Source organism: Schistocerca serialis, chromosome 2 (genome assembly GCF_023864345.2).
Source record: "Schistocerca serialis cubense isolate TAMUIC-IGC-003099 chromosome 2, iqSchSeri2.2, whole genome shotgun sequence".
NCBI classification, from domain to species: Eukaryota; Metazoa; Arthropoda; class Insecta; order Orthoptera; family Acrididae; genus Schistocerca; species Schistocerca serialis.
In genome coordinates, this window is record NC_064639.1 from 695406214 (window position 1) to 695423465 (window position 17252).

Genomic DNA, 17252 nt, shown 5'->3' on the forward strand with positions numbered 1-17252 from the left:
ATAATTCTCAATTGTTGTTGTTGTTGTTGTGGTCTTCAGTCCTGAGACTGGTTTGATGCAGCTCTCCATGCTACTCTATCCTGTGCAAGCTTCTTCATCTCCCAGTACCTACTGCAACCTACATCCTTCTGAATCTGCTTAGTGTATTCACCTCTTGGTCTCCCTCTACGATTTTTACCATCCACGCTGCCCTCCAATGCTAAATTTGTGATCCCTTGATGCCTCAAAACATGTCATACCAACCGATCCCTTCTTCTAGTCAAGTTGTGCCACAAACTTCTCTTCTCCCCAATCCTATTCAAAACCTCCTCATTAGTTACGTGATCTACCCACCTTATCTTCAGCATTCTTCTGTAGCACCACATTTCGAAAGCTTCTATTCTCTTCTTGTCCAAACTGGTTATCGTCCATGTTTCACTTCCATACATGGCTACACTCCATACAAATACTATCAGAAACGACTTCGTGACACTTAAATCTATACTCAATGTTAACAAATTTCTCTTCTTCAGGAATGATTTCCTTGCCATTGCCAGTCTACATTTTATATCCTCTCTACTTCGACCATCATCGATAATTCTCAATTATCACTAACAATTCCTATGAAGGCAACTCATTAGATTCTAATTCTTTAATGCTAGTCACAAGGAAGCTGAAGATGCTATGGATGTACACAAGAGAATTTTTTATTTTTGCATTAGTGACAACATATTGTGCATCTCCTGCTGAAAATATTCTCTCAAAAATGAATCAATTACCATTTTGAGGGATTGAAAATGTTTATTATAAAAACCAGTAGCTTCAATCCATGTGCTGAACTTCATCAGGAGAGGTGTAAATCATGGGTTTGGCTACAGTTCTCTATACAGTGACTCACAATGTGGGGCTTTAAGAAAAACTATTGGTGTATGAAATTATTTTATTTACTTATGGATAACTGCCATGCACTTTTTCACCAATATGTTGCACTGCATGGCTCAGACAGATGCATGGATTAAATGTGGAAATACACGTAGGGCAGTTGTGGTCTTAAGCATGTAAGTCACGGCATCTGATTATATAATGAGAACTTTTTCTTCTTGAATTCCCAGAGGCCACATTGCTTGAAGATTGTCATTCACAAAATGAGCTACTGCTGATTTGTCCACTCTGCAGAAAATCAGTAATGGCTCTGAGTGTTCTTCTTTATAGAGTTTGCCAACAATGAGACAATCAATGAAATATCTACGTATGTCCATTGTTGGGTCAACAGCTATCCATATGTTGTGGTTACTTATATAGCACTACACACTTTTCAGAGCATCGTGATAGCAAAAATATAAATAGTTTTTTCTTAATGCTGAGTCACTGTACTTTTAAAGAATAAAAAATATTCAGGCACTTGAACCTGGTACCATGGAATGTTTGGAGCAACCACAGTGGAATACACATTGTAAAAATTCTTTTCTGGAGTTTTGAGTCTTGTATCAGCATCAATAACTCTTGCTTTTTAGGCGAGTGTATTGGCCTGTTGTTTATATGTGCATCACAATGTGTATGCAGTGAAGTTGGAACTTCACAGAGCACCTGATCTGCATATTGCACACTTAATATAGAACACTATCCATCAGCAATGAAAGCATCATCCATTGTAACCCAAGATCTTAATTTAGGTGATAGTTTTGATGCAAGAGGAGACATCATGAACAGAAACAGTTACAAATCCTTAAGAAGTACCATTTGGCTGCCTTTTCTTGCCACACACACTAGCACACACTGCCACTGTATCTTTGGCCTGATAGTCTTTTCTGCACCATGGACTACCTCAGCAGTTCACAAAGCCCTTTACTACATGCACCAATGGTTACTACAATGATAGACACAGCATTGTTATTATATCTACTTTGCTTTGAAAAACTCAAATACTGAATAATAGAAAATTAAGCAAAAGTAAAAGAGTTGGACAAAAATATGGAAACAACAAATAACACAACACATTACCATGACTAATTTGGTGTAGGAAACCTGTTGGCATTTTAAACAGCTTCCAGTCATCTCAGAATGGATAAATACAGATCCTGAATGTTTGTCTAGGGAGTCTTATACCATTCTTCCTCTAAAACAGTGCCACATTCAGATAATGAGGATTGAGATGGATAATCATCATGCACTCTTCTCTCCAAAGCAGACCACAAAGGCTGACTAATATTGAGATCTGGTGCCTGTGGTGGCCTGGCGAGATGCAACGCTTCATTCTCGTGCTCACAAAATCAGTCTTCGATGATGTGAGCTGTGTGAACAGGGATTGTGTTTTCTTGGAAACACAGCATCACCACTGGTAAACAAACACTGTATCATGAGATGAATGTCAGCAGCCAAAATAGTGACATAATCCACGGCAGGATTGTGACCCTGCAAAGTAGGCATGGGGCCTATGGAATACCATAATATGGCTGCCCAAATCATCACTGAACCCCCACTGTATTTCAATCTTGGGACATAAACATGACCAGAAGTTGTAAACAGTATAAAACTAGATTCACCCAATCAAATGACTGTCTTCCATTGCTCCATACTACAGGTTTTATTGCTCTGACACCAAGTTTTCCTTTATGGGTATTTGCATCAGTGATGAGTGGGTTTGGAATTCCAGGTCACACTGCAGTTCCCTGCTTACAGTGCTCTCGTCACATTGTTTTGGTGCTGATAAGGTTTGCAAATGTGACAATCACTTCTACAATGACTTTTCCAGCTGTTGTCCTCTTACTTTTCATCACAATCCTCTTCAATGATCATCTGTCATAATCTCTGAACACCACACTTTTATCTGCATTGTGACTAAGCAGATGATGTCTCTCCCTGTATGCAGTACATAAATCTTTAATTTGATTCTTCTTGAAAGACCAAACACTTCACCTCTCTTGGTTATGAGAGTACCCACCACACAAGCACCAACAATTTGCCCATGTTTGAATTCACTTAACTATGACATAACGCATTCACAACTACTTAGGATACTGTTCCAATCATGATGAATTTTAACATACTGAGAACACTGAAAAGATGTTGTTCATGGGTAAATACAACAGTCCAACCTACAGGCTTTGCTAACATCTGCATTTACATTCAAGCATGCATCTCTCATGGTGTTTCCATATTTTTGTCCAGCCTCTGTATGTCCTTCACAATCCAATTCAAATTGCAACTAACCACATTTCATTGCATCTAGAATTTGATTTTTAGAGATAATTTTTCTTCCTGTCTTCAATTTTTATGGCAGGTCTGATTTGAATATTTTTGTAAGGAGGCTGTTACTGATGGTTGGGGAAATATGGAGATGGGTAAAAAAGCAATAATATTTCAATTTATGAAGTGTAAAGTAAAAAACAAGTAATTATAGTGAAATACATAAAAATGTATAATGATAGAATGAAGTATATTAACTCTGGCAACAAAAATCTTAAACATTTTTATGCTTGTCGTGTACACAGGACCAAAGAAAAATAACAAGTTATTGCATAAAAATCAGACTCTGTTCATGAGTAATGCCAGTGTTACTTATTTAATAATAGATATTAGCAACAAGAGGCAAAATTCTGTATGTGAATCATCAATTGAAAGACAGTCGTAGTGTATCTGGAACCTTCACAACAGTACACACATTTCTGAAGAGTGAAAGATTCTTTTCAGATATACAAGTAAATTGGTTTTAAATATCTGTGAGCACTGAAGTTCATGTCATATTTATTTTAATGTTTATGTGAGGTCTTAATGATTTTGTTCCAAAATACAGCCCTTTTCACATGACTTTCACTGAGGTTTAAACATTATGGGTGTTTTCCATATTAGCTATGATTATAGCATCACCCTTCAACCAAAACTGACTACCTAAAGTGTAATATAGTGAGTAAGAAAGGAGTGACAAAAACAATGAAGACTATTCCATTAGGTTTCGGGAATGCAGCCACATGAATTCTGCTTCTTCTTCTAATATTTCGGCTGTATACCTTTCAGCCATCTTCAGAGAGAGCCGTATGACTGACGCTCCAGCACTTGCTCCATCCTTTTAAACTCGCGGACCGCGCCACTGCGCATGCGGCCACAGATAAACAAGGCGCCAGACAAACGAATCGTACAGTCCAAGAGAGGTGTATGGAACATCGCAGGTACACTCGGCTCTTACAACCCAGTAAATCGGCTGTGGCAGAGCATTGTATTGATTCTGGTCACTCTATGGTACATGAAAATGTCGAAATTCTGACTTCTGTTTCATCTTTCTGGGACTCCGTAGTAAAAGAGGCCATTGAAACCCGCTTGATGAAGAATTTAATTAATAGAGACAGCGGTGTCACATTAGATAAATCATGGAATCCGGCACTTTCAATATTGAACTTACAAAGACGTCGCTACAGTTCAGCTCCCAGTAACACATCGACCTCCCAGCATGGATCGAATGCGCAGCCACAGACGTAATCATGCATATTGTATGTCTTTGCCGCCAATCAACATCACTGGCGCCTTGTTTATCTGTGGCCGCATGCGCAGCGGCACGGTCTGCGAGTTTAAAAGGATGGAGCGAGCGCTGGAGCGTCAGTCGTACGGCTCTTTCTGAAGATGGCTTAAAGGTATACAGCCGACATATTAGAAGAAGAAGCAGAATTCATGCGGTTGCATTCCCGAAACCTAATGGAGCAGTCTTTGCACCACGAAAACCTGAAAATTCACAACAATGAAGACTGACTATATGTGCAAAATCACAGAGGGTTTTAAAAGATGCACATCTTGAATGTAATGCTAAAAGAAATGTGTACATCTGGTAACAATACATTTGTAGGAATTTGCACATGATATTATAGTGAAAGCTCTATAATTGTACTACTTATGCACAATGCATACCATATTGTGAGTACAGAGAGGTTGTGAAGAATTTTTAAGTAGCTGTCTGAAATAAAAATGATAATTGCCATTGACTGACCATTCTGTCAGCTCTTGGTAGAATATTTTATAAATTATGAATAAAACATACACAAAACTTGTGAAAGAGCATCAGATAATGGTTATCCTCCTACGTTAGTGGATTCGTAAAGCACAGAAAGCAGAAACAACTGATGTACTCTCCTCTTTACCTTTTCATTGACCCACCAGCTCAAGAATGCAACAAATGGTGAACAATTCCATACTCAGGAAACGTCTCACTGGATGTTGCCAGAAAGCTTAAATCCAGGAACATAAAAACATCATTTTATGTGCACAACACAATAGGACATGTCTTGCCCAGTGGTAAAGACAGAATTCCAGCTTTGGAAAAGACTGGAATAAATAAAATTACTTGTAACTGTGGTAAAATCTATATAGGTCAGTTGGGCAGGGCAATATGTATCATCTGAAGCAATGCCAAAGAAGATGGGAGCTTAAAAAAGGAGACTCTACTTTTGCAGACCATCTGCTTAAAGAAGGCCACAGTTGCTAGGTGAAAGATAAAGTTTTACATCATATCCATTAAGGAAGGAGCATGAACTATATTGAATGGGAGTTAATAAAGACATGTCCATCAACCCAAGCTCAGTACTGAATGACCAGACACAGTTCCCTCACTCACCACTTATAACTTCTGATACTACTCACAATCCAATCCATGCCATATTGTACATTACCCTTCTTACTCACATGCCCAATTTCCTTCATTTCAGTTATTATAATTTCCTTCATTGTGTTACAAAAATTTTACTCTTTATAAACACTGACACTGCTTCACTGACCCGCTTAATAACACTATGATATCTTATCTGTTTGTAATTTAGGATCTACTAAAGATAAGATTATTTTATTCAGCCATATGTCACCAAAGTTTATTGTTAAATTGTTTCCTTCTATGGACAACTATTTTGATTTTTCTATAGTTCATTAGTTAATGTGTCACATATTTTATCTTAATTAAATAATCTTATATCACATTTACACTAAAATATTCCATCTTGATTTATTCCTAATTCTACAATTAATGTTTTTTCATCTTTGGAAATGGATTTACTTCATACAAGTACTAGTATAAAATCTTTGATTCAGAAAAATTTCAGTGCACCACATACTTATCTTTGTACCTGATGATGGCACAACAGCCAAAAACCAATTTGTGTAACAAATAATAAATATTGCAGAAAATTACACCAGTGTTGCGTGTGTTCCATTCATAACATAAAATTATAATATTTTTGGGGGTGTGCCTGTGTAAGGTATGTTTGATGTTCTTTTGGAATCAGTTGTAAACATTGTACTGGGCTTCACTAAAGTAAATAGCAACATTAATTAATACAATGCACCTGACATTGTAAAGAAAACATTAGTTGCAGGTCATTTATATTTGACACATCAGAGTAGACTCTGACATACTTTATATTTCTCCAAATGCTAATATTCTTAAACACTTTAGGTTGCACCACCAGTGCCCTGGTTACAATTGTTAACATCAGTTCCTGTTTGGACAGCAATTATATTTCATACTGGAACAGCATGGACAATGTTCACATTACTTAGCGAAATGCCAACATATCTGAAAACAGTTCTGCATTTCGACATTGCACAGGTAAGGAATTCATTTACTGCAAACATCCATTGCTTCAAAAAATAAATGAATAAAATACTACTGGAAAATGTATATACATATACAAAGGTTTTCATACCTTTACATAGAATATTTCATTGCCACTTCTTATAAAATGCAAACTGCAACCCATAAAATAAACACTTTTGTGAATCCAAGGGTACTCTTCAACATCATTAAGAACATTCCTGAGTTTTTATCTTTAGTCACATATGCAGATAATTAAGATCTATTCAGTACTAGACATTCAGAGACAGCCCTTGTTGATACGTGAGAACCGAGGACTTCTCAGTTCCCTCAGCTGATGTTGAAGACAGGCTGACTAACTAAATGAACCATAATACTAAAAATAATTATTTGGATATTAATTTTATGTTAGGACTTACACACAGACATGTTTTTTTTTTAGAATTGTCATTTATTATAACTCATACAACATTAAACGTTATATTCAGTCAAAACATTTTAAAAATAACAAAAAATTAACAAAAATGCTATTTCTCAGCTTTAATACTTGCAAAATCCTTCACAATATCATTAATTCAATCCAACTTAATGAAGGACCCAATTAAACATCTGAATAATAAGTGTTCAAGACCTCCTCACTCATATAAAACATGTTTATGTATAAAAAAATCAGTTACATAGAAGCTTTCAGTACATGTTAATAATTAGCTTAGTGGTTGGTTATCTTTGTTACTCCTATTATGTTGTTTAATACTTTTTGGGAGCTTGCTGATGTTTGTTTACCTGAATACATAACCTCACTTTAAATCCTGGACAAGAAGAGGAGACTAAATGGAATTTATTATTGTAATTAAACAAATCACAGTTAATTTTAAATGCCTTTATATTAGTGGCAACAAATACTATTAAAAATGGAAGTTCTTAGAAGTGACTTAGAATTCCCAGATTCTTGAATAGACCTCTGTAGGATATTTACAATATTATTCATTTATTTTACTGTTTAGATGTTTTATTTAATTTATGAAGATATAAAAATAAAGCCATGACTTCTGACTTCAAATGAAGACAGTGAAAGATACTTCAAAGGATAGAACATGCTGAACCAAGATTCTTGTTGATATTATAGCAGTGTTGACTGCATGTAGTTTGTACCTATCTGGATTCTGAAGTATTTTGCATTTGGTTGTTCATTTAGCATATAAAAGCTGATGTCTATTTCTCGTGCTAGTAGGTAATTCAGGAATAAAGAAGATCGCTTCTTTACTCATAAATAATTTACATTCTACCAGAACTTTTCTTACTATATCTTGTATCAGCAGGTAATTTTTGTTTATCTGAAATTGCATAATATGAGTCTTCTGCTTGGCAACTAAAGTGTTGTGGCAGTAATGGCATACTTCTTTCATGGATGAAGTCTTATCTTCATAACAGAAAGCAGAGGATGGAGCTGAAAGGCTACATCACAGCTAAACTCTGAATTGGAGAACATAACATGTATGGTCAGATGCTGATAGGTACTGGATTCTATCATTTCGATCCTTTGAAGGATATTTCTAAAACTGCAATATTTGCTGATGAATGAACTTACTGCTCAAGGATCCCCTCCCTGTGGAAAACATTTGAATAAAAAATACTCAGCAGTCAGGTTGTAGCACTGTAAAAGAGTGTGCCTATGGGTGCATATGTGGTCACCTGTAATGTGAGATGACAAATGAGGCAAATTGGATACCTGAATTTTAGTTTTTAGTACTTAGCTTATGTGACTACTCTCTGATCAATAACTCTTCTTGATGGAAAGACATTGTCTTTTCTCATACTAGGTCATGGTGGATGGTTCTCATCAAACATTAAAGATGGTCTCCTGAGTTGTAAATGCACTTACAATTTTCTGTATTCCAGTTTTAGTTCAATGCACTTTGTTCAGTGCTTTTCCAGTGATTATATTGTATCCTAAACTACAATTTTGGAAGGGCTGCGAAATATCCATCTACAGTAACCATAGCATCTTCATTGGATTCAAAAAATTTTCAGCTGCAAATTTCTTAAATATGTGTAGTGACCCACACAGATCCACGACCGAAATCTGGGTGCACAGTTGTAAGGTGCACCACAGAATTTAGCAGACGCAGGTAGAAGTTCAGCAACCATTAGAGCCTGCCACTCATGGATGCACACACTGCTTCTTGTCTGCCCACTCTACTGGCCGCCTGACAGCTTTTAGAGATGTTTCCAGTCAGCTCTAACTCAGTTACATGTTTACCTTTGGATATGTGTTATTGGACTGTTATTTTGAGTCACATCTTGGCTAGTGTACCTATTATAATAAGTTGTTTTCTAAACTTAATACAATTTGTTGTATCAGTTATTGAGTGGTGTTCTTTTGTGGGACTAGAATACACTGGTGACAAGTGGGGTTGTTTCTCCACATGTTTTTCATTGTGTAGTTGCTTTTTGCATTTTTTTGTGGCATGGAGTCTCTGATTCAAACATTGGTGAAGCAAAAGAAAGATCTCATCATGGTCATGCAACAGGCTCCACCAGTGTTGCACTTCAAAATTTAGATACGTTGTGTTTGTGGTTGTCTTCCTATTACAGCTGCTGCTTGCACATTGTAACTGCTTATGTTGAATTTTACCAATGCCAGAACTAGCCACAGAAGCCTTATTGTGCCCAGGCCACAACGCTCCACGACTTCAGTTGCAAGTGCTGTTTTGTCACGGACAAGTCAAAAGAGTCATACACAGGCATTATGGTTCACAATTTTATCCTCTCTGCCCTGGATAAGGAAGTCTGGCAATGAGCCTTCCAGTTAGCAACCCCCCCCCCCCCCCTCCTTCCCACCATTGAAGAGGTTTTGTCAATTACCCAGCTATATGAGGTCTCACATGCCACTGGTTAGCAACTGAAGGCCTGGAGTGATGTCATGGCAGTACATGATGACCTGACTGCATCCACTACATCTGGGAAAGATGGTGTCACAGCAGTGCAAGCCGGCCTGTCTGATGACTCCCACACAGTGCATACACAGCATTCCAGACACCTCATGCTGTTACCATCACTTATGTCGTGTTACTCTAAACACAACAGATAAGTGTCCCCATCATTGGGCTGTCTGTTGTAAGTGCCAGGAAAATCATAGTCTGCCACTCAGCTGTCAAGAACACAGCATCAAAAACCTTGGATGTGGGTATTCAGGAAAAGTTGTCATCAGAGCTGGTTTCCAATCATTATTCCAACAAGCTTTTTATCAAGGTTTTGGTTCTCTTCTGACAGCTACACCCACAGGAAGATACAAATGCAGCAGTGTCTCTGGTTAATGCCCGAACATATTCAGACCTCTGTTCTCTGCAGTTGTTGCCAGTAAACGTGTGCCTCAGGGAATATGGTAAGGAGCAAACCCCCTTGATTGGCCAGTTCATGGTGGGAGTCATCTGTAGATCAGTTACTCAACCTATTAACCTTTCTGGATTTCATGCCTCTCAGGCCTTTGGCTTGATAAAGTTGATATCTACCAAGATCCCCTATCAGTCATTCAAATATCTGTGCTCAGGATTCCAGGATATTGTTGCAGAAAGCCTCAGATGCATCAAGGACTTACAAGCCCACATAATCTAGTTGACTTGTCCAAAAATGCTAGGCAGAGTCCCCAGGCCCTGCATTCACAAGTGAATGTGGAGGTGAACCAAGTCTTGGGGTCATGGTTCACATTTCCTCTAGTGAACAGACCACATGCCTTGTCATTGTCAAGAAAATCTCTGGGAGATTGTGCCTTTGTAGTCATTTTAAGGACACTCTGGATTCACAGACCATGGTCAACATGTGACCATTACCATGTCATGATGAACTGTTCACACACTTAGCAGAGATCAGCTCTTCTGCAAACTTGATCTTTCTGAAGCATATGACCAGTTCTCCCTGGGTGATGAACCCAAGCATATCATGGTCATTAATACACCATTTGACATTTATGAGTACTATGTTTGGAGTGGCAAGTGACCCCATAATTTTTCAACACTATTTGGAACAGGTCACATCCAATATCTCACACTGCTTCAACTACCTGAAAGGAATCGCTGTTACAGGATGTACTATGACTTGCACAACCTCTGGGCCTTCTTTCAAAAATGGGTCTGCATTGCAGTCTGATGAGGTCCAGATTTTTCCAACCATCTCTTGAGTATCTGTGCCACATCATCTTGAGGCAGAGTGTGTTACCCATGGAGAGTCTCGTCAGTACCATTATGAACCTGCCACAGCCCTTGTCATTGCATGAACAGCAGAATTTTTCAGGAAAAATTGTCTATTACCACTGGTTCATTGCCAAGGTGTCCAGCATGCCGCAACCATTTCACCTCCTTCTATGAAAAGGTGTCCCTTCGGTATTCAGAGTGAGACCACACTTTCACCACACTGTAGGAATGCCTCTGGTTGGCACCATGTCTAGATACCTTGGATCCCAACAAACTGATGCTTTTAGCTAGGTATGTCTTGGAGCATGGTGTGGGAGCAATCCTCACAAATCAGAATGCAGATGGTCATAGCTGCCACTGACATTTCCATCAAAACTGTCAGTCCAGGATGGATGCAGTACTCTCAGGTCAAAAAGGAGATTCTGGCCATTGTGTATGCTGTCACATTCCCTTATATGGCACCAAGTTCCACTTAATTACAGACTACAAGCCCTTAATTTTGTTATTTAGGCTGTCTGACCTAGTCCCTGATAAGGTACACACAGGTTGCAATGATAGGCCTTGTTCCTTTACATTTATGTCTATGACATTTCTTTTCACCCCACAAGACACAACAGCAATGCATATGCCTCATTCTGGCTGCCTGTTGGTCCAGATCCCAAGTTTGATCAGTAGGAGTTCGTGTTTTCATTTGGATATCTCCTCCCGCCAAGTGGTGGATGGTTTTCCGATCACTAGTGCCTGAGTTGCCAAGGCAAAAGTGACCAACTGTATCCTCAGGCAGGTAATTTGCCTCATCCAACAGGGTTGGTCATCACAGCCTATGCTTACAATGAAAAATGTCATTAGCCAGAAAATTTCATATTTATTATTGTAGAACATAATTACTGTTCAGTAGTTTAAAATACTTTACTGGAATTTGGGAATGCTTAACTTTTGAATACTGTAGGTCACTTTATGGAATTACGCTGATTAGACCATAAGTTTCTGCATGTAGTGAATCATTGTGCTAAATTTAATTAATCAAAACTTTTAATTAACAGTGGCCTATAGCAAAAACTAATTACACTAATGGAATCAAAATGCTTGAAATATGTTGAATAGTGAATTTAAGTAAAAGTAAGTCTAAATAGGAAGTTGAGATTTTTAAGTACATGCCACATTTCACAATAGTTGAGTCGACATAACTTGATACCTGACAATTGTAGTGGGCTGGGCGCAGCAGCTTTGCGCACGTACCTCAACCGAGAACATAATGCTGTTTTGTAAATGCCTTTACGATAGTACATCATTGTTGCCATGACTCCATAGATGGCTACTATTTTCTTCTGCAGCCATTTGTGCTTTGCAGTTGAAAGCTAGCAACAGCCCTGCAAATTGTCAGAGCTCTTCTTACACTGTCTCAACTAAATAAATATATCAAAAAGCAGATAATATTTAGCAAAATGATTGGTTATTTTTGAGAGTGGAAAAACATAGCAGATGGGCAGAATCCACCTGCTATATCACAAGGTCATTGCCATTTATTTATAAAGATTATCTACATCAAATGCCTTTCCTCTCTACTGACCAACCTAAGTTACTAATTTCCGCAATTCAGAATGTGCTGTTGGTATGTTCAACTCTGTTCTAATCCCACAAGAGAACGCCACATAATGACTGACACAACAAACTTTATTCAGTCTAGAAAACAATTTATTATAATGGATACACTAGCCACAGAGCATACATATGTAGAGGTAAACATGTAACTGAAATAGAGCTGGTCGGGCCTATCTCTTTAAGCTGTCCGGTGGCTGGTAGAGTGCGTGGCTGAGTGGTGCTGTATACATCTGTGAGCAGTGGCCTCTGATGGTTGTCAGACTTCTAGTTTTGTCTGCAAACTTCTGTGGTGTGCCTTACAACTGCACACCTGGATCTCAGATGGGGATCAATGCTGGTCACTACACCCCTATCCACTTTATGGGCGGAGAATTGCTGGTCTGCAGGATGAGTTGTGGGTAGCCATTATGTGGAGATGGCATCCACATCCATGGAGGACCCAGAGGCAAGAGAAGCAAGCAACAAGCAACCCCTGGTTGCCAGAGACTTGGGGATACAGGCGAAGGACAGAAGGAGAGACCCAATGCCACCTCCCCCCCCCCCCCCCCCTTTTTCCCCCAATTGGAGCATGAGGTGATGGAACAAGTGATGGGCAGTCCAAGGTGGGATACACAGTGATGTTTGGCAACAGTGTACAGTGTATAAAGTGCAGGCTACAGCACTGCAGGCTGAGGCTGCTCTGGTTACATTGAACCAGCAAGGGGTATGCACTCCAGTGGGACCACCACTGGAGCTGCTGCAGAAAGCTGCGTAGACATAGGCTCTTTGGGGGGAGGAACTGCCACTAATGGAAAAGGAGGCAGAAACCATCATGGGTAGGTGCGCCTAGTGACCAGTGTACAGTTGAAGACAGTGTTGTGGCCAGGACAGAGCAGGGATGGGTGTTCAGCCAGTCACAGAGTTGAATTTGATGATGCTGGACCTCTGTATCACCTGTCTGTAGGATGTAGGCATGGTAGCCATTCTAGTACACAATTAATGCCACCATCCAGTGGGGGCACCAACCAAAACCATGCACCGGAACTGCCATCCCGGTGTAAAACTCAGTACGCCGGAATATGATGGCGGGCAAGATCCAGGACGAAGGAGCTGGAGCAGCATCCTTGGCTGGTGCATTTGGAGAAACTCCACTGGCCCATGGGGACCAATAGGAATCATGTGGTAGACCATTAGAAAAAAAAATTAAAGGCTTCTCTGATGGGGAAGTCTTGCAGATATTTTTTTTATATGAATCTTAAAGGTGGGAACCATATGCTCAGCCACCACTTTAGATTGGGGGTGAAATGGAGGGGATAAAACATGGTGAACGCCTAACCACACACAGAAATCACAAGATGCCTGAGGCAAAAACTGGGTCCACTGTCACAAACGAGGGTAACTGGAAGGCTATCCACAGAAGAAATTTTGAAAAGAGCGTGAATAGTGACGTCAGTAATGGCCAAGGGGCACTGGAACAAGAGAGGAAAAAGCAAAAATGCATCAGAGGATAAAGCAAAAATGCAAATGTGGTACAGACACATGGCCTGAATTTTTGAAAGAAGACCCAGAGATTGTGCAGTCGTTCACTCTTAGTATGTCCTTAATGACAGTATCATCCACGTAGTTGAAGCAGTGCAAAATATTAGACATGACCTGTTCCAAATAGTGAAAAACTGCAAGGGCATTTGTCACCTCAAACATCAGCCATTGGTAGATTGGGACAGATTGAGAAATCAGCTGTAGCGGAACACGAAATAAAATTTAGTGAGACAAACGTGATAGCTAGGACCTCACATTATTACACTCGCATGTATAGAGAAGCTATAGAGATCTACAAGCACGGAAATAATTTTAATAGAAAAGAAGAAGGATTAAAACTAGACAAGATATGGCGTTTGACTTTGTACCAACGAAGTGACAATCGATTACCCGTAATTGAGAGAGATGGCACTAGCCAGAGATAATTTTAAAGTCGAAAACACGTGACAAGTGGTGGCGCCATCTAAGCACTCTATATAAGTGGGACCACCAGCGCCTAGCAGCCAGTCGCCTACTCACCTCAGAAGATGTTGCCTGCAGCCGGCAATGAAATGTCAGGAAGGAGAAGAAATTTTATATATGGACCATGGCAATTCAGCCCGGAAGTTTTAATTAATGAAGACGCCGGCCGAGAAAGCTTACATGCTATGATCAGCCATTGGTATTCATAAAGTTTGCAACTCCCTGGAAGCATCACAGGAAATCATCCCCCAGAATGACATCAAAACCCTGCTTCCTTTTCCTAAGGAACACTACTCTAACTCATACTTCACTGTACAAATTTCTAGCTTGTTACTGCATGTTCCCAAGGGATGAATAGTTTCTGTCTCCAACCCACTGATGCAGCAGTGAGGTAGCTTCAATTGCTGCTTATCACTGAGGTGTAAAAGCAATAAGCTGAGATTCGTGCCTGTGTCTATTTACATCTTTACTACTCTGCCTTTTAATGCTGCATCTCACAATTATGTTTTCCACCTCCATTGGGCCCCAAAAATTAACTGGGTTGACTGACTTTAATGAGAGCTCAAGGCAGTGATGACACTAGGTCCTCTACTATTTCCCATATATATGCCATATCTGAATACTTCTCAATACTGTAATGTTCCATGTTACCACCATCACTCATACAACATAACTGATGCTCTGCACGCAACTGGCATGAGTGGCACTCTGTCTACAACTCCATATCTTGAAAATGTAAATAATGACCACATGGATTGGCATGCAGCATTTACACAGAATCACATCAGTAGTAGCTGGCAACAACAAAGTCACAATTATCTCCAAAACAGTTCATTTGTAGACCTGTGTTAACTGAGACCTTTTTTGCTTTGTATCAAGTACTTTAAAGTATATGTGTATACACAATTAATTATGATATAGCCTGTATATATTACGTGATAAACTTTGTACATAACATGATGTTTACAAAAGTCATAATGTGATGACTACATGCAAAAAGAAATGAAAATAATTAAAAAATAGTAGATCACTGTTCAACAATGCCCTATGCCAAAATTTTCATGGACATAAATTTTTGTCTCTGTTGTTAATTGAAAAAATAGTCTTTTACTTTATAAAATTTGTGGAATTTTACATACTGTGTCCCATCTTTCAGAGTGGTCTACTTTCTGCATTACCATATGTGTTTTGCTGGGTGTTTGGCAGTGTATTTGGTTGGTTATCTCAGTGGATCCGAGGGAAGGGATACCTCTCTCACTTGGCAGCATACAGATTTTTCAATGCAATTGGTAATTACCTTATTCACATGAATGCTCTGACATTGCATTTAATACAGTAATAGAAAACATTCTGTTTTCACTTTTTCTTACATCTCATAATTCACTATTTTCATTTCAGTTTATTTTTCTAACACAATCTTAAATGAAATATGGCATAGTATAATACATTTAATAGTTTATTAGCTGAGAATAATATAATGTTTCTAAGTTTCAGATCTCTCACGTTTAGGAAATGAAACACTTCATCATTTTTTCTTTAGTTAAATTACTTTTTGTTACTATTATTTAATTTTTATTAGTAGATTAAACTTAACAAATAGCAGTTCAATGATTACAGATAGTTTTCTTCAACTAAAATGAGTACAGTAAGGTAACTCCTTGCAATTCATAAATTTGTTTCTCTTCATAGAGATGTTTCTCTCTTCATTGGTAGTGTAATCAAAAATAAATTACAGACATTTTTAAATAATGCCCTTTTGGGTAGCACTTACCATCTAGTTTGTGTCTATGAAACATTCAATTAAAAATACTGAAGGCACCACTTTTACTTGGTAGTTGAAGGGAAGGCTTCTACTATCACTCACTGTGTAACAGTGACTGGCCAGCCTGTGCAAGGATTTTTGCTTGTTGTGTGGCACAGAAAAATTAGTACAGATATTTACTTGTTTCCACGACAATTTATTCTTCTTGCCTGAGGATTTTTCATAAATCAATGAGAAGACTTTTCACACATCAATTAAAGTTTGCTGGACAACCCTACCATGCTGTGAAAAACGGAGAGGAAGTAATAGAGGTTTGAAAGTGGGTAGCACTGCAACAGCGTAAACTATTTTGAATACCTACAGCTTTCATTAACTGAGAAGATTTTTACAGGAAACACAATACTCTCCTGCTATTCAGCCTGACGACAGATTTGATACAGCTCTGCATTCTATTACCCGTGTTAATTTTGCTGGTGTTCTTTTAACCTCTTTTCAAGAGACTATCCATTTCATTCAGTTGGATGGTGTTATGAAATCAGTTTACCAAGCACTATAACTTTATTTCGAGATATTATGAAAATGCAAAAGAGTTAATATAAATGAAATTTCTACACCAAATCTAGTTTTGTAAGCATTACAATTATGAAACTGAAGTAAATTTACATGCTCATATCTTAAAATCATATAAGACGTACTAGTACCAAAACTGTCACTTCATATAGAAATGGTACTTGGTTATGTGATGTTTTTTTTATATGATTTTCAGTTCTGCATTTTACATTAACTGACTCCAGGCCATCTTAGTCAAGTGGTGCAAATTAGAGAAGGATGTAATGTCAATTATTTCATAAATTATGAAACAATTGCATTAGTTCAGGCTATATTTAAAGATACTTAACTGCTATATAAGGAAAATAGAATTCCTGTTCAATGTTTAAACTTTTTATTTATCTGTTAATTCAAGTAATATCTTCCTACATAACTTGAAGAAAAATGCTTCTTGCATATTCAGAAAATACTGTACACTTTCTAATGCAATTAGAAGAAACATTTCTAGAATTAAAAAAAATTGTGACAAAAATTAATAGTTTGAAGCTATGAATGTATTTTATTGACATAGGAACATAGATAGTAACATTGATTTTATACATTTACAGACCTTATTTGAATA

At 38.2% G+C, this 17252-nt stretch overlaps 1 protein-coding gene across 1 annotated transcript in view; it reads left to right on the top strand.

The window, feature by feature from the left end:
- LOC126456340 (sialin-like) overlaps positions 1-15658 on the top strand; it is a 41361-nt gene extending 25703 nt beyond the window's left edge. The window contains exons 5-6 of the mRNA XM_050092093.1: positions 6410-6562; positions 15476-15658. Coding sequence (XP_049948050.1) covers positions 6410-6562; positions 15476-15658 — 336 coding nt within the window. The remainder of the gene's footprint in view (positions 1-6409; positions 6563-15475) is intronic.
- Positions 15659-17252: the final 1594 nt, after the last annotated feature.